This window comes from Salmo salar, chromosome 15, assembly GCF_965601325.2.
Source record: "Salmo salar chromosome 15, fSalSal1, whole genome shotgun sequence".
Classification (NCBI taxonomy): Eukaryota; Metazoa; Chordata; class Actinopteri; order Salmoniformes; family Salmonidae; genus Salmo; species Salmo salar.
In genome coordinates, this window is record NC_138305.1 from 80,840,636 (window position 1) to 80,862,791 (window position 22,156).

The window sequence follows — 22,156 nt, forward strand, 5'->3', positions numbered from 1 at the left end:
TACAGCCGACAGGATGCTCTCAATGGTGCATCTGTATAAGTTTGTGAGGGTCTTCGGGGCCAAGGTGAATTTCTTCAGCCTTCTGAGGTTAGAGGCGCTGTTGCGCCTTCACCACACTGTCTGTGTGGGTGGACCATTTCAGATTGTCAGGGATGTGTACGCCACGGAAGCTTTCCACCTTTTCCACTGCGGTCCCATCGATGTGGATTGGGGGGTGCTCTGCTGTTTTGTTGAGTGAGAGGTTATTTTCCTGGCACTACACTCCCAGGGCCCTCACATCCTCCCTGTAGTCTGTCTCTTCATTGTTGGAAATCAGGCCTGCTACTGTTGTGGCGTCTGCAAACCTGATGATTGAGTTGGAGGCGTGCTTGACCACGCAGTCATGGGTGAACAGGGAGTACAGGTGGAGGCTGAGCACGCACCCTTGTGGGGCCCCTGTGTTGAGGATCAGCGAAGTGGTGTTGTTTCCTACCTTCACCACCTGGGGGCGCCCCGTCAGGAAGTCCAGGACCCATTTGCACAGGGCGGGGTTCAGACCCAGGGCTCTGAGCTTAATGATGAGCTTGGAGGGTAGTATGGTGTTTGAATGCTGTGCTATAGTCCATGAACAGCATTCTCTTCCTCTTGTCCAGATGGGATAGGTCAGTGTGATGGCAATTGCATAGTCTTTGGGCGGTATGCAAATTTAAGTGGGTCTATGGAGTCAGGTAAGGTAGAGGTGATATTATCCTTAACTTGCCTCTCAAAGCACTTCATGATGACAGAAGTGAGTACTACGGGGCGATAGTCGTTTAGTTACCTTTGCTTTCTTGGGTACAGGAACAATGGTGGACATTTTGAAGCAAGTGGGGACAGCAGACTGGGATAGGAAGAGATTGAATATGTCCGTAAACACTCCGCAGCTAGGGATGCCGTCTTACTCAAGTCGGCCACGGAGAACGACAGCCCACAGTCCTCGGGAGCGGGCTGCGTCGATGGCACTGTTTTCATCAAAGCGGGCAAAGAATGTGTTTAACTTGTCCGGGTACAAGACGTCGGAGTCCGCGACGTGGCTGGTTTTCCATTTTGTAATCCGTGGTACCGGGCTACCTTCAGACGAGTTTTGTGAGACTTTGGGCATCCTAAAGCAAAACAACCGACATGTACGTGTTCGTTAGTCTCAGATATCCATAGATGGGTCATATTAGTGTGTAGCCCAAACTGTTCAGACGCTACAGACAGAGGTTGGTAGATTGGCGGTACCTTCTTCAGATGAGCCCATACAAAAACATACCTCTAGGTTAATCAGACAGATTTTGAAGGACATTTTTTATTATTATGCTCATTTAGATTTCAGCGGGGGCATGGAGGTCGGCTCTAGATGGTTAAATAATGCAAAAATAGCAGTTTAAACATTTTAAAAACATTTTTAAATTTGTCACATCCCTAGTCAATACAACGTGCTGATTTTTGTCATCGTTGGACTGTCACTGATTCCTATGTTCACACCCCTTTCCCCGTCTCTGTGTAGGTATTCAGTGAACGTGTTCCAGCCTCCCTTCCAGTCTGGCAGAACGTCCCCAGAGGGCACCCAGTGCCGGGCTGACCTCCCCCCTCCAGCAGAGACCCCTGAGGGTGTGGGGCCAGGGGATGAGGCTAGGGGCGGTGGGGCGGGGGACTCTGATCAGGAGAGCCCCTTTCTGGTCCCTGAGTCTCCATTAGAAACAGCCCAGGCTTCAGCACACCCAGCCGGAGACCCAGACGCCCTCTCCACCCGCACCACAGACTCTGGCTTCTCTGAGCCCTCCTCCTGCTCCCAGGACCCCCAGGGAGAGAAGGAGACGTCCTGTGAGAAGGCTGTCAGGCCAGAAGGTAAAGGCGAGCATAGTCTGTCATTGAGTTATCGATTTAATATTGTTTTTTACTTCCATTTTTTCCATGAGATTTTTCACCTGACCATAGATGTCTTTCATTGGTTTAATCCTGTCACTCTGTGATTTGTGACTGTATTTTGTACTGTTTGTGTGGTTAGCTGCAGTGGCAGGCTACCAGCAACCATCAGAATCTGCGTCCAGCCATACTTCTCAGTTCTACATCTCTATCCTCGACTCCAACAGCAAGGAGCAGAAACTGGAGGAAAAGGGTAAGACAAGGCTCTGATAGGTCACTATCCCATACCCATCCTTTACCCCTAATGTAAGACCAAGCAGAAGTGCATTGATCTGTGTATTATTCAACATTATTCCTTTTCCAATAAGTATTTTTCAGTGTTTGTCATGTCTTTCCACCCTCCAGAAGAGGCTGTTCTGGACCTCCCTGACGAATCCACCCTGGCACTAGTGTGGAAGAACAACGAGCGTCTCAAGGAGTATGTGCTGGTCCGGTCCAAGGAGCTGGACTTTAAGGAGGACCCTGGGTCGGTCAGTGAGACGGCCAGGGCTGGACACTTCACCCTGGAGCAGTGCCTTAACCTCTTCACTAGGCCTGAGGTGCTGGCACCAGAGGAGGCATGGTAGGAACAACACACATATCAACATAGCCTTCAACATACACTAACACGCACACATACTCAATCAAATGTAGCCCTACAGTCACATAATGCGATGAACTAACACGTATACATGCACAGTTAACGTCGTCATTGTTCCCTTACTGATTTCGCCATTGTTTTGATGGATTACAAAGCTAACAGGAACTCTCCCGCTCCTCTTTCTCTCTCTCTCAGGTACTGTCCAAAGTGCCAGCAGCACAGGGAAGCCTCCAAGCAGCTGCTGCTATGGCGTCTGCCCAACGTCCTCATCATCCAGCTCAAGCGCTTCTCCTTCCGCAGCTTCATCTGGAGGGACAAGATCAACGACATGGTCGACTTCCCTGTCAGGTAAAAATGACATACACAGACGTTAAAGGGTCAATTCACCCAAATAACAAAATTACTCATTGGTTTCCTTACCCTGTAAGCAGTCTATGGACAAGGTATGACAGCAATCCATGCTTTGGTTTAGTTTCTCTGGCACCGTTTCCACACGCTAACGTTTTAGCATTTGTGGCACGAATCCCATTCAAGCCATGGGACTGCTACTAGCATTTTTAGCGCATCATGTCTAAATCATCCAAAAGTGTCTCATTGATTGTGGAGAGATTATCTGAACATGATGCATAAAAAAAATGCTCATCTGTCCCATGACTTGAATGGGATTTGTGCCACAAATGCTAAAACGTTAGCATGTGGAAACGGTGCCAGGGAAACTAAACCAAAGCATGGATTGCTGTCATACCTTGTCCATAGACTGCTTACAGGGTAAGAAAACCAATATATAATTGTGTAGTTTGAGTGAACTATCCCTTTAATATATCACACCCTTTATACTACCCTTCACACCACTCGATGACTTGGGTTGAATTCCCTCAAATACGACAAGGTTTTCACGGCATGTTTTCTTGTCTTTCAGGAACCTGGACCTCAGTAAGTTCTGTATTGGTCAGAAGGATGACATGCAGCAGCCGCCAATCTATGACCTCTATGCTGTCATTAATCACTACGGGGGCATGATCGGAGGTCACTACACAGCCTACGCACGCCTGCCCAGTGCCCAGAACAGCCAGCGCAGTGATGTCGGTGAGTGGTTGACTGAAATAGGCTTCACATTAGTATACACTGAGAAAACAACAAATTCTCAGTGTATACTCAGACCAGGTGAAAGCGATGATCCCTTATTGATGTCACCTGTTAAATCCACTTAAATCGGTGTAGATGAAGGGGAGGAGACAGGTTAACTTCACTAGGGTAGGGGGCAGCATTCGGAATTCTGGATGAAAAGCGTGCCCAAATTAAACTGCCTGGTACTCGGGGCCCAGAAGGTAGGATATGCATATTATTAGTAGATTTTGATAGAAAACACTCTGACGTTTCTAAAACTGTTTGAATGATGTCTGTGAATATAACAGGACTCATATGGCAGGCAAAAACCTGAGACAAATCCAACCAGGAAGTGGGAAATCTGAGGCTTGTAGTTTTTTCAAGCAATTGCCTTCACAGTATACAGTGACTTAGGGTTCATTTTGCTCTTCCTAAGGCTTCCACTAGATGTCAACAGTCTTTAGAACGTTCTTTCAGGCTTCTACAGTTAACAGAGAGCGAACGAGAAGGCCGGTAAGTTGGTGACTCAGAAAGGAATATGACTTCAGTGGCGTGCATTCACGTGAGAGGTAGCTGTGTTCCATTACATTTTTTAAGACATTGGAATCGTCCGGTTGGAATATAATTGAAGATTTATGTTAAAAAGGCCCTAAAGATTGATGCTATACATCGTTTGACATGTTTCTACGAACGTAAATAAAACTTTTTTTGACTTTTCGTCGTGAAATTTTCGGCGCGCTTCCTACATTTGGAGTAGCTTACTGAACGCGATAACAAAAAGGAGGTATTTGGACATAAATTATGGACTTTATCGAACAAAACAACATTTATTGTGGACCTGGGATTCCTGGGTGTGCATTCTGATGAAAATCATCAAAGGTAAGTGAATATTTATAATGCTATTTATGATTTTAGATGACTCCAAAATGGCGGGTATCTGTATTGCCTGATGTTGTTTTCTGAGCGCAGTACTCAGATTATTGCAAAGCGTGCTTTCCCCGTGAAGCTTTTTTTAAATCTGTCACAGCGGTTTCATTAAGGAGATGTTTATCTATAATTCTTTGAATAACAGTTTAATATTTTATCAACGTTTATGATGAGTATTTCTATAAATTGATGTGCTCATTCACCGGAAGTTTTTGAAGAAAGAACATTTCTGAACATTACGGGCCAATGTAAAATGGAGTTTTTGGATATAAATATGAACTTTATTGAGCAAAACATACATGTATTGTGTAACATGAAGTCCTATGAGTGCCATCTGATGAAGATCATGAAAGGTTAGTGCTTAATTGTAGCTGTATTTCTGGTTTTTGTGACGCCTCTCCTTGCTTGGAAAATGGCTGTGGTTTTTCTTGTCAAGGTGATGTGCTAACATAATCTAATGCTATGCTTTCTCCGTAAAGCCTTCTTGAAATCGGCCAATGTTGTTGGATTAACGAGAATCTTATCTTTAAAATGGGATATAATAGGTCTATGTTTGAGAAATTTGAATTATGAGATTTTTGTCGTTTTGAATTTGGAGCCCTGCTATTTCACTGGCTGTTGAATAGTGTGTCCCGCAGGTAGGACGGTCACATCCCACATACCCAAGAGAGGTTAAAGAAGGATTTTTAAGCCTTGAGACAATTGCGACATGAAGGGGCAAGAGAAAATATTTAAATGCCTTTGAACAGGGTATGGTAGTAGGTGCCAGGCACACCGGTTTGTGTCAAGAACTGCAACGCTGCTGGGTTTTTACAAGCTCAACAGTTTCTCGTGTGTATCAAGAATGGTCCACCACCCAAAGGGCATCCAGCCAACTTGACACAACTGTGGGAAGCATTGGAGTCAACATGGGCCAGCATCCCTGTGGAACACCATTTAGAGTCCATGCCCTGATGAATTGAGGCTGTTCTGAGAGCAAAAGAGGGGTGCAACTCTACTAGGAAGGTGTACCTAATGTTTGGTACTGTATACTCTGTGTATATTGTATTTCTGTCCATGGCAAACATTGGTTTAAACAGATGTTTGGTGTTCTCTTTATACTAATGTACTTGGGGGGGGGTGGAGAACTAAACTTAACTCGTCGTCCTTTCTCTCGCCCAGGCTGGCGTCTGTTTGATGACAGCACAGTGACGACAGTCGAGGAGAGCCAGGTGGTGACGCGCTACGCCTACGTGCTGTTCTACCGCCGCCGCAACTCCCCCGTGGAACGACCACCTCGCTTCCTAGGGCCCCTCGGGGTTGAGTCCCCCACCGCTGCAGGAGCCACCGCCAGCCAGGTGAGGGTGCCCAGGATCCATTACAGGGTGGTAGTAGGAAAACCTCTTCAAGGTGTAGTGCAGCAGGAGTATATTCAATTAAACTTTCTTGAGGTATATCGTGTTATTCTTTTTTTTACAATTTTTATGAAATGTTCACCACTTCAGTAAGAAATGTAATACTGTGTTAATCTATTCCTCTTCATGGAGGGATATTTGATTGCTTGCTTGTGGTCCTTTTAGAGAAATGATCTCCGATGCCAAGGGGCTAATGTGTGTTTCTGCTTCTAAAGCTATGGATGAGAGTAAGAGGTTTGATCTAATTTCATTGCTCTCAAGGCCATTGGTTTGTTCATCAAAAGTGTTTGATACAAGACCAGCTGTTTCTAAGTTGAATAGGTGCTTGGAGAAAAAGCCGTTCACACTTACAACTTATTATCCTGTGCACAATTTTGAAGTGACAGACATTGGCTTTCTCCTGACTCGTTGATCTGATCTGTATTGGCATTTAAGATGTATTGTATTCTATCCAAATGCTGAAAACGAAGTGCATTGCCAGAATTAATAAGTTGGGGCTGTGTGTATTCACCATCAAGTCAAACCTTTGTGCAAGTGGTCTGTTCATGCCTATGAGAAAGATTGGGTGTACGGTACATTTTCTCTTGAACTCATTAGTTTATATTGGGAGTTGGAATCTGTCTAAATATGTGATTTAATTCATCTATTAGCTAACTCTTATGAGATATGAGACACCACATTTGTGTTATCCATCTGCTTTCTGAAAAGCACCCCTCACCTCGCTCTGAGCTGTCCTCATGCTGTGTATGCCATGTGAATGAGTGAGGGGCATCTTGGTTAATTTGTCAGAACCCCAGTAATGTATTCCTTGAAGGAGTCTGGCTTGTCCTTGACCCTATGGCAGGGGTAGGCAACTCGATTCAACTGCGGAACTATTTTTGACAAAGTGGATGGTCGGGGGGCCGGAACATAATTTACAAAGCAAATTGACTACAACTAAGCCCACAAAGAGGTTGTTCTCTTCAAACAATCATTTCAATCATTGATTGCTGAATTCCCCCCCTCCCCTTTGGGTGGCCAAAAGAAACCACCTGTTGCCGACCCCTGCCCCTGGAAGTCTGGCTGTGGTGAGGGGACTGTGCTTTAGAACCAAGCCTTTCCCAGAAGCTGACACAGGTTTCCGCCATCGCAGGCCTCTCTAATATGGCAGGAACTGGAGGAGGAAGAGGAGGGTCTTGAAGAGGGCCCCCGGGGCCTGTTCCGCACCAGCCTGGGGAGAAGAGCAGCCAGGAGGAGGGAGGAGGAGGGGGTGGAGGGGCAGGTGCGACGGCGGCGCCAAAGGATCTCAGATTATTCCGATGACGACTGCGTGCGATATTTGGTCCTGGGCACCTTGGCTGCTCTGCTAGCGTTGTTCCTGGACCTGATCTACCCCCTGCTCTACTGAGCCAACTGGGGCTAAGTGGCCAGTCTCACACCCCATTACATACACCCCCCAATACAGATGCACATGAAAGCTTATACACTGAGAAATTAAGTCAAATTTATTGCACTTTAAATTAAATGTCTATGCCATTATTTATATATATTTATTGTTTTGTATTTATGAGCCTATAAATCAACATTCTGCTAAACACATTGAAATTAAACAAAAGTATACACATGATATCCTTTAATCAATTCTATGCATCGTTAAAGAGAAACTGACTGAACTGCTACTAGAATTTGTTCTTAACTTATTTGCCTAGTTAAATAAAGGTTCAATTAAACAAAATAGTTACTTTGCTCAGCATGGCTTGGCCTGGTTGACATTTCTGTTGTTGTGTACTGCAGTCCATAATTTAGTCCCTTACAATCTACCCTGTATGTTAGTTGAACATACCAAGACAGGTCTCAACTGTACTCTCCCCTTTATTTGTGTTCCTCCCAAGTCTCTCACCATGTAGGTTTTTTGTACTAAAATATGAAATGCACATATATGGATATGGCACCATCTTTTGCACAAGTAATGCTGCTGAGATGACTTGAAGGCCTACTGTAATAATACAGGGGTATGACTGCTCACTCATATGTCATCCTTAACACCACCCTGGTCATTGTATGTTGGCCATATCTGCTTGCTTGTACAGTCATGACTTTGTACTGCAGCCTGAAGACAGTTAACATTGTGTTTTTGCCTTCTCAATGAATAGTGTTATAGACTCACTAAGCTATTATATGCCTTGGCTCTTTCCTGTTTGTCACGTTGCTGATTATTTTAGATTTTATGTTGTCAACGGCTCTTAATTCAGCAGGTTTATTTATTTCTGCCCATTCATTTGACTTATCCCTGTCATACTTGTATTGGAACGGTTTTCTCTTTGTTTCATGAAAGCCATTTAAGCAAAAGTAACATTTTTAATGTGCTGCTTTGCATTACACTTTTGGTGAAGTAGCTAGCTATGTCCGAGCTTTATGACTGTTTGAGAAGCGGCCTCTAAAGTGCACAAATGTACAGTTTAAACAGTTCCTAGCTTAGCAGGGATTTAAAGACACTAGGAAAAAGAGGCTGTCTGTCTCAATATAAGTTGCTACAATGTTTCATGATTATCGGTGCTGCTGGTATATAGACTACGCCGTGTAACACTGTAGTAATATGTTCAAGTCTTAGGGATTTCACAGTGCATTCTGTCATGTCTCTCCCTTGTAGGTGGGTTTTCAGAGCTGAGTCTAGTCACTATATCTACTTTAAATGCCCAGTATGTGTCTGGGCACATACATTGATTTATGCAATCGTGATGGTATGCAGTATGTATTTCATCTCATTCTTAAAATGCATCATACTGGCTGTATTTTGAAAGATGCATGTTGAAAATGTAATCGCTGACATGCAAAACATTTTGGGACTATATCAACAATGGACTAATGGAATAAATACCAAAAGATAGATTTTAGGTAGATTTTTCCTTTTAAGGGTGCTCTGTCATTGGAATAGTTGCTATTATTTAAAAAGAAATGCATTTCCCCAGCAATTTGTTCAGGTACTTCCATCTCAATGATGCTCCAATAAACAAGCACTTAAATTGTCAATCTTATGCTGTGTTAATGAATATTATTTTTCAATCAGTTACTGTCAGGAATCTTTCAGATTTTATTTCAAACATGGAAATTGTTCTGCCAGTTGGAAATTGTTTTCCCAGCTTTTATTTTTGCTGCAAGGAGTGGTCATTCTGTCAGTCCAGTGTTTTTGCTTTGTTTACAGACAGTTCTGGTCTTCCTGTCAGGGAGCTGGTCCAGAAAAGGCATGATTGATTTACACTGGTTTATTTTACAGGCCTCTAGCCAGGCCCTCTTTGGGACAGACCTGGACCCTGAAGGACCCCCTCCGCTGACCCCAGAAGTGACCTCTGAGCTGTTTGCACACTCTGGAGAATGTGCTGCTCCGTCCTACAGCAACATGGAGGAGGTGGACTAGGGCATAGCTGAGGCGCCACCGACACGGCGTAAAGTTCCAGTTGTGGAAATATTCTCCTCAGTAAAAGACACTTCAGTGCTTACTAATTAACTCGGCATCTTTAGGGTGTCCCTCACTGGTGCAATGCTAGAAATGAAAGAACTGGTTCTGTGGCCGAAAGACCAGCACATGTACCCGTTTCCACAGATGCGGTGGACAGACCCACAGACTCACATTTTCCACGTTCATCTGTATTTACACATCGACTGATCCAGACCAACTCATACTGTATATGTACTAATATCCTTGCAATGTATTTCCTTACACATACTAAGCGCACACACGCATACAAAACGGCATGTTTGCACATACAACAAAAGCCTCCACACCCCTGTTGTCCTAGAGCCTCTGGGTTGCAGCCCATTGTTGGCTGATAGAATGCACCTTTGTTTGGGTATCCCCTAAAACGCCACTTTAAATGACACCTATTTATCCCATGATCATGCTTTGGCTCAGAGGTCACAAAGGGAAGTCGCCAACACCAAACTAATTTCCCCCCCAGAACAACAACAACCTGTTGTGAATATGAGGGGAAACGGTGAGGTGGGAGGATGGGAGATGTCTGTGTGTAAGCATTTGTTTTTATTTGATACTTCTCATTGAGGTATTGCCTGGTGTGATGTGTTTTGTAATTTTTGTTGTATTCTGTAAGCTGGGTTGAAATTGTAGCAATTGATGTAAAAGTGTGACGGTGCAGAAATTTAAGGTAGACTCAGCGGTATGACTGATGCAGAGAGTAAATGGCATAGTGGATCAATTTCCGAAACTGAGTGTTGACGTGCGAGGCTTAGTTTCTCTGCTGTTTTGGTGCCCTGGCTACCACACTGTGAACAGCCTGAAGCAAACCCATGCAGATACCGTGTGAGAGCAAAGTGTTGCATGGGGGGGGCTAATAAATGCAAACGTGTTACATCTCGCTCATCTCTCTGGTGCTGCTTGTGGCCACGTCATTTCACTGAGTCTACCTTTTTAAGTTTTTAACAAGTTACTGTCTTTCTGTTTACTACTTTCATACTCACCTGGATTTAGTTGCTTTCCTTTAGATTTATTTTTACTTGGTAAATTATCCAATCCTGTGGATGCAATTTTTGGCAAGATACCGGCTTGATATACACTGAAATGTGCATGTTGATACACAGTAGCCCTAGAATAGAATGCGGTTACTTCTCCTGCTACATATCTTTATTTCTGTTTGAGTGGACTGTCTTGTACACCCCTCCCTTCCTTTGTAATGGACTGCATATATAAAGTGGGGAATAATGAGAATGCTGCTGTGAATATAATAAATGGTTTAATATAAATAAAACCCTTTTTGAGAAGCGCTAAAAGGTTGTTTGTGTACACACTGATTCAGTAGTAACGCGAATGAAGTTTCATGGCAGAGATTAGTTTGGGAACATTTAATTTTTCACCAAATCAGATTTTTTTTATTTTTTTACCATCAGTTTGTGTGTTTGAAGTTTTTGGTCCTCCAACCGACACTGCTCCTCTAGATGGCGCATCTTACTGTATTTACTTGCAGACGCCACACTTTACAGTAAGAGAAGAAGAAACTGCGATAAAGAATGAGGAAGTAAAAAAAAACATTTTCTGGCGCTGAGTCAACGGAAAAGCCGGAGTGTGGTATTTTTATGTGACTAGTTATACCAACTTGGACAACTCTTTTAAATTATGTTTTTCAAAACGATCCTGTTTTGACAAGTGTAATAGCTGTCTTATAGCCATGTAGCTAGTTAGCTACAAATACACCTGCTGTTGTGGACAAAGAGATTCTGGTTTCAGTAACTTGACTTAACCCTCTGGCAATTCTCAATGACAACTTGGTTAGCTAGCTAACGTTAGTTAAAGAAAATCAGGTTTCCACAACTGATCATTCGAGAGTGGAGCCACATAATGGCATACTGCGACAAGACAGGTGATCATCCCTCAGCTTCTCTAAACAATGAGGACAGTCGTAATGGACATGACCCGGCGACAGACAAGCACCCGACTCCACACTCCAAAGGAAATGCGAACGATTGCTGTGCCACTGAAGAAGCCCGAACAGTGTCTGTCCCTCATGGGTTGTGTGTAAAGAAGAAAAAGCTTGTCCTTCACGTTGACCTCAATAACACCATCTTGGTGTCTGATGCTGTGACAGGTCAAGGAACTATTGCAGCTTTGGATTACTTTATTTCCACAGTGACATGGGGACAAATGAGTAAACAAGGTAAGACCAGGTTGCAATATAAGTAACAAGCCTCTGAGGGGCCAGGCGACCTCAGTCTAAAAGGTCACTTATTTCCTACATGTAGACAGTTTTATTTGAAGTAGTGGTCTATGAAACTAAATATTTCTCAAGGAGCAAAAGCCCCACTTACAATGTAGTGGCACACCTCTATCCTTTTTCTATAAATGACATGACAATTCAATAAGTGGAGTCACTACTGTGCCTACCTGCCATGGTGATCTCATTGTTGTGTGCAATTGCTTAACACCTGCTTCTTTATCTGCTCTGTAGGTAAATGGATGTGGATGAGTGACTCACCTTCCCTACTTCCACCATGTGAGGGCGCTGTCAGCTACTACTCCCAGTTTGGCCGGGTGGCAGGCTTCACCAGCTCCACTGCAGGTCGGCGGTTCCGGGGTGTGCTGGATGAGCACCTGGCGATGCTGCGATGGCCGAAGGAGCTGAAGGGGGACAAGGAGCTGGCTGTGAAGGGGGAGGATGGACAGCTGTACCACTGGATCTTGCCCTCCTTCTTCCAGCTACTGAAAGACCTGGTGGCAGAGGGGAGGGACTTTGCTATCCTGTTCCGCACTTTTGGCTCAGACCTGCCCCGCGTGCTGTCTGCAGTGTCCCGTGCACTCACTCAGGGCTCCCACCCACTCTTCCCTGACCTTCCAGCACTTAAGGTAAACCAAACCAAATTGTATTTGTCACATGCGCCGAATACAACAGGTGTAGACCTTACCGTGAAATGCTTACTTACAAGCCCTTAACCAACAATGCAGTTTTAAGAAAATATTTACTAAATTAAAGTAAAAAATAAAGAAAAGTTACACCATAAAATAACAATGATGAGGCTATATACAGGGGATACCGGTACCGAGTCAATGTGCGGGGGTACAGGGTAGTCGAGGTAATTTGTACATGTAGGTATGGTTAAAATTGACTATGCATAATAAACAGCGAGTAGCAGCAGTGTAAAAACAAAGGGGGGGGGGGGGGGGGGTCAATGCAAATAGCCATTTGATTAATTATTCAGCTGTCTTATGACTTGGGGTAGAAGCTGTTAAGGAACCTTTCGGACATAGACTTGGCGCTCCGGTACCGCTTGCTGTGCGGTAGCAGAGAGCCTATATCTATGACTTGGGTGACTGGAGTCTTTGACCATTTTGATGAGTGCTTTGGGTGGTGGTTGTGGGTGTGATGCTGGATGTGGTGTCATTAGGACAGTAGCAATAATGATTGTTGTCCTGGCATTTTACCAAGCTCTTACTCACAAACTACCATATTTAATGGACACATTGCTCTTATCATAATCACTACTGTTAGCTATCCTGCCAATAGCCCAGTACTTGCAATCATTACTCATTGTGGGCTGCTCTCTGTTGCAGCTTGTCATTGAGAGGGTGACACCATGTTACAGGTGGATGTGCTACTGAGAGTGAGTCATAGTCCTTTGAGAGAGGTGATGTTCTTCCTCCTCTGCCTGATTTGAAGAGGTCAACCACACTTCACAATTATAGACCCATTTTTAAGCTTGGGCCAAGTCTGTTTCATCTGAAAGACTACAGTTGTTGTGTGTGTGCATCTGGGCTTGTGTGTGTGTGTTTGTGAGGTTGTGGCAGTGGGATATAGGGGTCAAAAATCTGATCTGTAAGCTTGTTCCCAGATGTTGGAAGAGTGCCCTGTTCAGAAGGTCATTCACAGTGAGATGTAGGGTGGGTGGTGCGACTCCCCTGGGTATAGAGTGTGCCTGCAGTCTCTTCTCAGCCCCCTCAGCGTGTTCTTGTACCTGTTCGTTTACTGGAGCAGAACACATCGATTTCTGCAGGGAGGAGGCTCAAAGGCTGCTACGGCAACACACAGTTAGCTGCAATAAAAGAAAGAAACATCCAGATGATGACTTATTCAAACTGTCTCCTGTCAAGGGCTATTTGTGTAAGAGTGTCGGCACAGAGATTGAGGGTGAAAGAAGATCATTTGACTTAGCAGGTTTGGAACTTGCATGACCTGTAAGCTTAATTGTTTCCTCTGATTCTAAAATGATAGCTATGCTGAAGTACAGAGGATTTCCATAATTTCTGCTAGATACCTGTACATCTCTAATACGCTGCTGATCAGAGAGAGTATAACAGATGCTAAAGCCAGCTGTGTTCTTTCTGCTCCCTCCCCAGCTGAGTGTGAATGAGACGCCAGGCCAGATCCGCTGCAGTAAGAAGGGGGCGGTCCTCACCCGGGCAGAGGAGCGTCTGTCGACCCGTGACGGGGAGCGAGCCCTGTACCAGTACCTCAGCTCTGTTCAGTGCCTGGGGGGCTTCCAGGACCATTTTGACTGGTAGGTGAACCTTTTCCAAAAGACTAGCGGCTAGCCTAATCACACCAATGAAGGCACTCGAGTATTGGAGGTGCCCTAGTTTTCGGGCAAGCTCATAAATCCATCTTTCAATAAAAAATGTAGTCCAAGTTTGAGTTATAAAGGAGAAGTTCTTTCTGTATTGTCCTGTTTCAGTCTCGTTGATGTAGTCAGGACACTGGGCTCTCTATCTGTAGGTGGGCCAGGAACACCTACTCCATCCTGGGAGGGAAACCTCTGTGGGTGGACCCCTTCGACCAAGATGTCCAGCACATCTTCATCGATGACAACATTCGACAGAATGACAAAGACACCATCGTCCATCCAAAGGTGTGTTTTTGCCTCGGTTAATGTGCTTTTGGATGGTTTATGCATACCCATATGGATGTGGATTAGTTTCCCCTTGCAGATACGTTTTTTTGCCTTAAATATCCTCTCATGTTGTTTCTGTTCTTGTTCCATGGTTCTGAAGGTGTTTCTGGACCGAGATGGCTCAGAGACCCGCACAGCCTCCACCTCAGAGCTGTATGACCTCTGTCTGGTCCAGAACGATCTGCTCAGGGCCATCTCAGACCCAGAGTACTTCACCCAGCGCATCAGCATCTGCCAGGAGAACTATGACAGGAACCTTCAGCAGGGGGCAGGCTAGAGTGGTTTGTCTGTAGCCCAGAGGTCCAGGGTGAGAAGGGGTTGGGAGAACTCAGGTCTGTAGACTGGAGGTCCAGGGTGAGAATGGGTTGGGAGAACTCAGGTCTGTAGACTGGAGGTCCAGGGTGAGAAGGGGTTGGGAGAACTCAGGTCTGTAGACTGGAGGTCCAGGGTGAGAATGGGTTGGGAGAACTCAGGTCTGTAGACTGGAGGTCCAGGGTGAGAAGGGGTTGGGAGAACTCAGGTCTGTAGACTGGAGGTCCAGGGTGAGAATGGGTTGGGAGAACTCAGGTCTGTAGACTGGAGGTCCAGGGTGAGAAGGGGTTGGGAGAACTCAGGTCTGTAGACTGGAGGTCCAGGGTGAGAATGGGTTGGGAGAACTCAGGTCTGTAGACTGGAGGTCCAGGGTGAGAATGGGTTGGGAGAACTCAGGTCTGTAGACTGGAGGTCCAGGGTGAGAATGGGTTGGGAGAACTCAGGTCTGTAGACTGGAGGTGGAAGGTAAAAGGGAGCTCCTGTATCCTGTAGTTGCTCCAACTCGTCCTCTAAGGTCAATATTCTCAGGGTGTGTGACACTGGCAACCAATATATTGCATATGTAGAAGGCATTATTTTGTAGTATTATTGTGCTGCTGTTTTTAAATTATAATATATATTTTAAAAAATTGGTAATTGATATAAAGGCATTGTTTACGTATACCAAAATGTGTTCAGAAAGACTTGAATGTTTCTAATATTACAAAGAGAGAGAGCTGCATGGTTGAGCAGTAAGACTAACTGTTACAACTTAATACATACTCTAGTCTACAGACAAATTACTTTAATATTAACCACAATTAGTATTACTGTTTGACTGTTTATCATGGCAAAACAATGGATGAGTTTGACCTAATATAATTTGGGTTTATGTGGTTTGGAGTTTATTTGCACTGAAAATTACTTTACTTTCTTTGGAAGCGCTCATGTGGACAAAAAGTATATATCCGGGGAATGTGTGTCACGCTTTCTCTTGAAGGTTTGTCATAGTGGTGGATGAGGTGAGCGGCCCCGTTACAATGTAAAGCTCTTTGGGTGTCTAGAAAAGCGCTATACACCGACTGTACAAAACATTAAGGACACCTTCCTTTGGGGCATGGACACTACAAAGTGTCAAAAGTGTTCCACAGGGATGCTGGCCCATGTTGACGCCAATGCTTCCCGCAGTTTTGTCAAATTGTCTGGATGTCCTTTGTGTGTGGACCATTCTTGATACACACGAGAAACTGTTGAGCTTGTAAAAACCCAGCAGCGTTGCAGTTCTTGACACAAACCGGTGCACCTGGCATCTAATACCAAACCCCGTTCATAGGCACTTCAATCTTTTGTCTTGCGCATTCACCATCCTCTGAATGGCACACATACACAATCCATGTCTCAAATGTCTCGAGGCTTAAAAATCCTTATTTAACCTAAGTTGCATCAATAAGGGATCATAGCATTCACTTGGTCAGTCTGTCATGGAAAGAGCAGGTGTCCTTAATGTTTTTACTAAGTATATAAGTTGAATCAATGATTAGTATTAGCATATTTATTTTTAAGCTTGAAGGGAGTGTGGCGTTTGACTACTGCAAATTTGAGACACCTTTTCAAAGTAGCACATCACAATCACCAGGATGTGGGTAATTGTGGAAGAGAAGGCGTCAGCATGCTTCAGTTCGGCTAGCACCTAGCCGAACTCAGCTTGGAGAACCAAATGAGTGTGCTCGCATACTCCCTTAAAAGACTTTTGCTTGAAAAAAGCGACAATAGTAATGTTTGTCCATTTTGAGACACTAGTTGTATACACTTCCTCAGTCTAGTCAGAATAACTAAAAAAATCGTTCATTCATTTTTATGTTTTTGCTAAGGAGAACTTAGTCGTGCAATTTTACATTTAACTGTTTGGTGCAGTATTTCTCAATGAATTTTTTTTCTCATGAAATCGAGTCGTCTTGTTGAATGACAACAGACTTAATTGAAGAATCACTACTGTTGACCAATCAACGACCAAGAGGCGTAGACTCCGGCTACTGACTTTGGCTTGCCTCTAGAATATTGTTTTGTGTGTCCGAACAGCCAAAAAACCCTTTATTGAAGTCCAAAACGAACAAAAACATCCCAGTGCTGTCATTATATATGCACAAACTGTGTTGGCTGGGAAGCATGCAGACGCCTTTTAAAGCAGCAATCAGGCCTTTGACTGCAATTATACAAAAAGAGGCATGGGGCATTGTTGCTAAGGCAAAGTCACATTTGATGGGAGACGGATTCAGATGCAAGATTGTCTGTTGGATCGACTGACTGTTACCTTATCATGCACTCACAAAGTCAGTCTGAATGCTTGAATCTGGATATACTTAGTGTCTTTTTGTATGTCATTGTTTTACGTCAGATAGCGTGACTAATCGCCTGCACTGAGTGTCAGGGGACGAGTAACGCGTATGAGTGATGCCACCTGACGTAAGACGATGCTTGTATGTTTCATGATGAACATTCTGAACAATCAGCTTGTGCGGTGTTCAATAAACCTCCTGAGTGGAAGAAAATGTACTTTTTTGTGTGTGTGTGTGTGTGAATGTACTGACCAGGTATTGATCAGAGTATTACTGTCACCTAAAAGCACTATTGATTTCCCCTCAGGCCTTTTGGATACAGTTAAGTGAAGATGTAAAATCAATGAACAGCCTACACGGTGAACAGGAATAATGTACCTTGGGGAACTAATCAATCAGGAATCATAAGCAGTTCAGTGTGTGCAGACTACAGGGACTTGAACAGTGAAACATAGTTCTTAGAGCATTTTAGTCTGGAAAAAAGTTTCGACAGATTAGTAATGGCATTGTAATAAATAGTTAGCTCACTACATGTGACTGGACACTTGTAACCTGAAAGGAACATTATTGTGGAGTTGAATGGCTGGGTACTGGAAAGAAATACTGTGGTCCTATCTCTGCAGACTCTTCAGGCTGGGCATACCCAGTCATCATCTCTCATCTCCAGCACAATATGTACAGGGTTGGCTAATGTGAAGTAATGGCCATTGTTGTGTTGCCTGATTGCAGCAGCAAACGCTATGTCCTTTCATTACAAGCCAAATGGGTCAGAACAGTGTGTACAGTAGGGAGACTCCCTCACTCAGAGTACATTAGTGTGCATGTCCAGTGTGCTCATTGTGGTTTATGGTCTGTTCACAATACTAGGTTGCATTTAACTCCTGACTCCAAGTAAAGGTCTCCAGGGAAATAATTTGATTTGAGTTGTAGCCTGTGTCAGATTGACTTTATAAATATGAAACCTAAATAGCATGATAGTCTCTTATCACACACATTACGGTACATGTTTTCCCTTCGAAAGATTTGCCTTTCTTTTATGATGTTTATTTTAGGCCCAAATAAACAATGCACAGGGGCTTATTTAGCACTAGGTTTGAAATGGTCCAAATATTGCAATTTAAAATGTTTGTAACTGACCCAAGCTACCATGTGGAAGAGAATTTAGAGATGCATTTCATTTGAGGTTAGGTTCAAGTTTCAAGTTATTGTCATGTGCAGGTACAGTGAAATGCCTTGCAAGCTCTTTCCCAACAGTGCAGTAATCAGTAGTATTATTTAAAAAAGTAAAGTAGAACAAAAACACGAGAAATAGAAATAAGAACATGAGAAAGTAAGTAAGCTTTATAAAGGGTCAGTTCCGGGGTCAGTAAGCTTTATATAGGGACAGATCCAGGGTCAGTAGCTATATACAGGGACAGATCCAGGGTCAGTAGCTATATACAGGGTCAGTTCCAGGGTCAGTAAGCTTTATACAGGGACAGATCCAGGGTCAGTAGCTATATACAGGGACAGATCCAGGGTCAGTAGCTATATACAGGGTCAGTTCCAGGGTCAGTAAGCTTTATACAGGGACAGATCCAGGGTCAGTAGCTATATACAGGGACAGATCCAGGGTCAGTAGTTATATACAGGGTCAGTTCCAGGGTCAGTAGCTATATACAGGGTCACTTCCAGGGTCAGTAGCTTTATACAGGGTCAGTTCCAGGGTCAGTAGCTTTATACAGGGTCAGTTTCAGGGATAGTAGCTATATACAGGGTCAGTTCCAGGGTCAGTAGCTATATACAGGGTCAGTTCCAGGGTCAGTAGCTTTATACAGGGTCAGTTTCAGGGATAGTAGCTATATACAGGGACAGTTCCAGGGTCAGTAGCTATATACAGTGTCAGTTCCAGGGTCAGTAGCTATATATAGGGTTAGTTCCATGGTCAGAAGCTTTATCCAGGGTCAGTTTCAGGGTCAGCAGCTTTATACAGGGTCAGTTCCAGGGTCAGTAGCTATATACAGGGTCAGTTCCAGGGTCAGTAGCTTTATACAGGGTCAGTTTCAGGGTCAGTAGCTATATACAGGGTCAGTTCCAATACCATATTTACAATGTGCAGGGATACTGGAGTGGTAGGGGTAGTTACTGTATGTATAGGGGTAGGGTGACTAGGCATCAGTATATATGATAAACAGAGTAGCAGCAGTATATATTATGATTGTATGTGAGTGTGTGTAGGGTCAGTATGAATGTCTGTGCAGGTTGTGGGTGGGTGGGAGTGTGTGTTAGTGAGTGTGTAGGAATCTGCATAGAGTCAGAGCAAAAATAGAAGGGTTAATGCAGATAGTCTGTATCCATTTTGTTAGCTATTTAGTTAGCTACTTGGCCTGGGGATAGAAGCTTTTGAAGAGTCTGTTGGTGTCAGACTTGTTTGTTGCTCCAGTACCGCTTGCCATGCGGAAGCAGAGAGAACAGTCTATGGTTTGGGTGGCTGGAGTCTTTAACAATTGTACAGGCCTTCCTTTCACAACACCTGATACAGAGGTCCTGGATGGCAGGGAGCCCCAAATGATGTACTGGGCTGTCCGTACCACCCTCTATAGCACCATGCGATCAAGGGCGGTGTAGTTGCCATACCAAGCAGTGATGCAGCCAGTTAAGATGCTCTCAGTGGTGCAGCTGTAGAATTTATGAGGATTTGAGGGCTTATTCCAAATCTTTTCAACCTCCTGAGGGGGAAGAGGCGCTGTCCAAATCTTAGTGATTTGGACACCAAGGAACTTGAAGCTCTCGATCCACTCCACTGTAGCCCCGTCCATGTGGGTATGCTCACACCCCCGTTTCCTGTAGTCCACAATCAGCTCCATGGTCTTACTGGCGTTGAGGGAGAGGTTGTTGTCCTGGCACCACACTGCCATTTCACTGACCACCTCCCTGTAGGCTGTCTCATTGTCGTAGGTGATCAGGTCTACCACCGTCATGTCATCAGCAAACTTGATGATCGTGCTGGAGTCGTGCGTGGCCACGCAGTCGTGGGTGAACAGGGAGTACAGTCAGGGACTAAGCACACACCCTTGTGGGGCCCCCGTGTTGAGGGTCAGTGTTACAGAGGTGATGTTGCCTTCCCTCACCACCTGGGGTCGGCCAGTCAGGAAGTCCAGGATCAAGTTGCAGAGGGCGGTTTTTAGTCCCTGGGTCACAAGCTTGGTGACAAGCTTGGAGGGGACTATGGTGTTGACCTCAGAGCTGTAGTTGATTTTCAGCATTCTCACATAGGTATTCATCTTATCCAGGTGGGTGAGGGCAGTGTGGAGTGCAATTGAGATTGTGTCGTCCATGGATCTGTTGGGGCGGTGTGCAAATTGAAGTGTGTCTTGGGCAGGGTTCCCCAAATGGCTGTGTTTTTATTTGGCCCCCCAAGTTTTCAGGGCAATTTTTTTTCTTTCAAGGATAAAAAAAAAAATCAGTTTTCATTGTTGGACATAAAAGATTGTAAAAACACCAGGACATCCGCTCCAAGTGATTTTAATTTTGGAAATCTGTTCCCAGGTATTCCCATGCATAATAGAGAGGTGATCGTATACTAACGTAAGCAAGGTTTGAAATGTTGTTTTAGTCAAATATCTGTTTGCTACTCTTGCGGTCGATTTTGCTAATTATTTGTAATTATGTTCTGCCCCCCGACCATCTGCTCAAGAAAAAATTGTCTCTCGGCTAAATCTAGTTGATGATCCCTGGTCTAGGGTGATGGTGTTGATGTGTGCCATAACCAGCCTTTTAAATCACTTCATGATTACAGATGTGTGCTACAGGTTGGTAGTCATTGTGGCAGGTTGCCTTGGGAGGAGGAATGATGGTGATCAGTTTGAGACATGCAGGGATTACAGACTGGGACAAGGAGAGTTTGAAAAGAACCTTGAATATGCCTGCCAGCTGTTCTGCGCATGCTCTTTTTTTCATCTTTATTTAACTAGGCAAGTCAGTTAAGAACAAATTCTTATTTTCAATGACGGCCCAGTGGGTTAACTGCCTTGTTCAGGGACAGAACAACAGATTTTTACCTTGTCAGCTTGGGGATTCGATCTTGTCAGCTTGGGGATTCGATCTTGTAACCTTTCAGTTACTAGTCCAACGCTCTAACCACTAGGCTACCTTGCCGCCCCACTGAGAACACGCCCTGAAATACCGTCCCCGTGGCCTTCCGACTGTTGACCTGATTTAAAAACCTTACTCACGACGGCCTTGGAGAGCGAGATGTTGGGGATGTTTTTGTCGAAGCATGCATAAAATGCGTTGAGTTTGTCTGGTAGGGAGGCATCGTTGGGCAGATCAAGGCTGGGTCATCCTTTAATCCATAATGGACTGTATCCCTTGCCACATGCAGCGGGCGGTGGAGCATGTATAATAGGATTCCATCTTTTTCCTATATTGTCCTTTTGATGGCTCTGCGGAGGTCATAGCGGGACTTCTTGTACTTGTTTGTGTCCTCAGCCATAGGTAGCCCTGGGCTTTTGACTGGGGAAGCAGCAAACATTCACAGTGGGGACAACGTCGGCGATGCATTTCCAAATGAAGCCGGTGACTGAGGTGGTTAGCTCGTCAATGCTATCGGCGGAGTCCGGGAACATATTCCAGTCAGCACTAGCAAAGCAGTCCTGTAGCATAGCTTCCGATATGGAGGACCATTTCTCTATATGGAGCACGTCATGGGTACTACCTGTTTTAGCTTCTGCTTGTAGACAGGATCAGGAGTATAGAGTCATGATCTGATTTGCTGAAGGGGGGACAAGGGAGGTCCTTGTATGCTTGCTTCTAGGTATATTAACAGTGGTCTATGACTTTATCGCCCCTGGTGGCGGAGACATATTGATGGAAGTTTGGCCTCAGGTATCTTAATGCTGCGGAATTCAAATCACCAGCAACAAGGAAAGCAGCCTCCGGTTTTATTTATTTATTTTTCATTTAACCTTTATTTAACTAGGCAAGTCAGTTAAGAACAAATTCGTTATTTACAATGACGGCCTACCCCGGCCAAACCCTAACCTGGTTGCATTGTTTCCTGCTTGTTTAGAGTCTGGTACAGTTTACATGTCAGCTTGTTGTTTTTCTTGTCCTGGGGTAGAATATTTACAGCAGTCACAATAACAGCTGAAAACTCTCTCAGGAGGTAGAAGGGTCGGCGTTTGACCATCAGGTATTCCAAGATGGGTGAACAGTGGGTCGAGAGATAGAATGAGCTAGTCAGC

At 44.4% G+C, this 22,156-nt stretch overlaps 2 protein-coding genes across 10 annotated transcripts in view; both read left to right on the top strand.

Moving 5' to 3' along the window:
- Positions 1-10,698, top strand: part of usp19 (ubiquitin specific peptidase 19) — a 38,247-nt gene extending 27,549 nt beyond the window's left edge. For 7 of the 9 annotated variants that reach the window (XM_014145931.3, XM_014145930.3, XM_014145932.3 and 4 more), the window contains 7 exons: positions 1,511-1,851; positions 2,012-2,122; positions 2,275-2,491; positions 2,705-2,857; positions 3,429-3,595; positions 5,705-5,880; positions 7,070-8,951. In XM_014145931.3, the coding sequence (XP_014001406.3) occupies positions 1,511-1,851; positions 2,012-2,122; positions 2,275-2,491; positions 2,705-2,857; positions 3,429-3,595; positions 5,705-5,880; positions 7,070-7,324 (1,420 nt within the window). In that variant the 3' untranslated portion in view covers positions 7,325-8,951. Of the gene's footprint in view, positions 1-1,510; positions 1,852-2,011; positions 2,123-2,274; positions 2,492-2,704; positions 2,858-3,428; positions 3,596-5,704; positions 5,881-7,069; positions 8,952-9,190 lie in introns of those variants that run through there. The other 2 variants (XM_014145936.3, XM_045696093.2) reach the window with 1 other exon arrangement.
- A 226-nt stretch (positions 10,699-10,924) lies between these two features.
- On the top strand, positions 10,925-17,148 carry si:dkey-32e6.3 (uncharacterized). Its single transcript, XM_014145927.3, has 5 exons — positions 10,925-11,579; positions 11,871-12,265; positions 13,754-13,914; positions 14,130-14,262; positions 14,405-17,148. The coding sequence occupies exons 1-5, from the start codon at positions 11,264-11,266 to the stop codon at positions 14,579-14,581; spliced, it is 1,182 nt and encodes a 393-aa protein (XP_014001402.3). The 5' UTR covers positions 10,925-11,263; the 3' UTR covers positions 14,582-17,148.
- Positions 17,149-22,156: the final 5,008 nt, after the last annotated feature.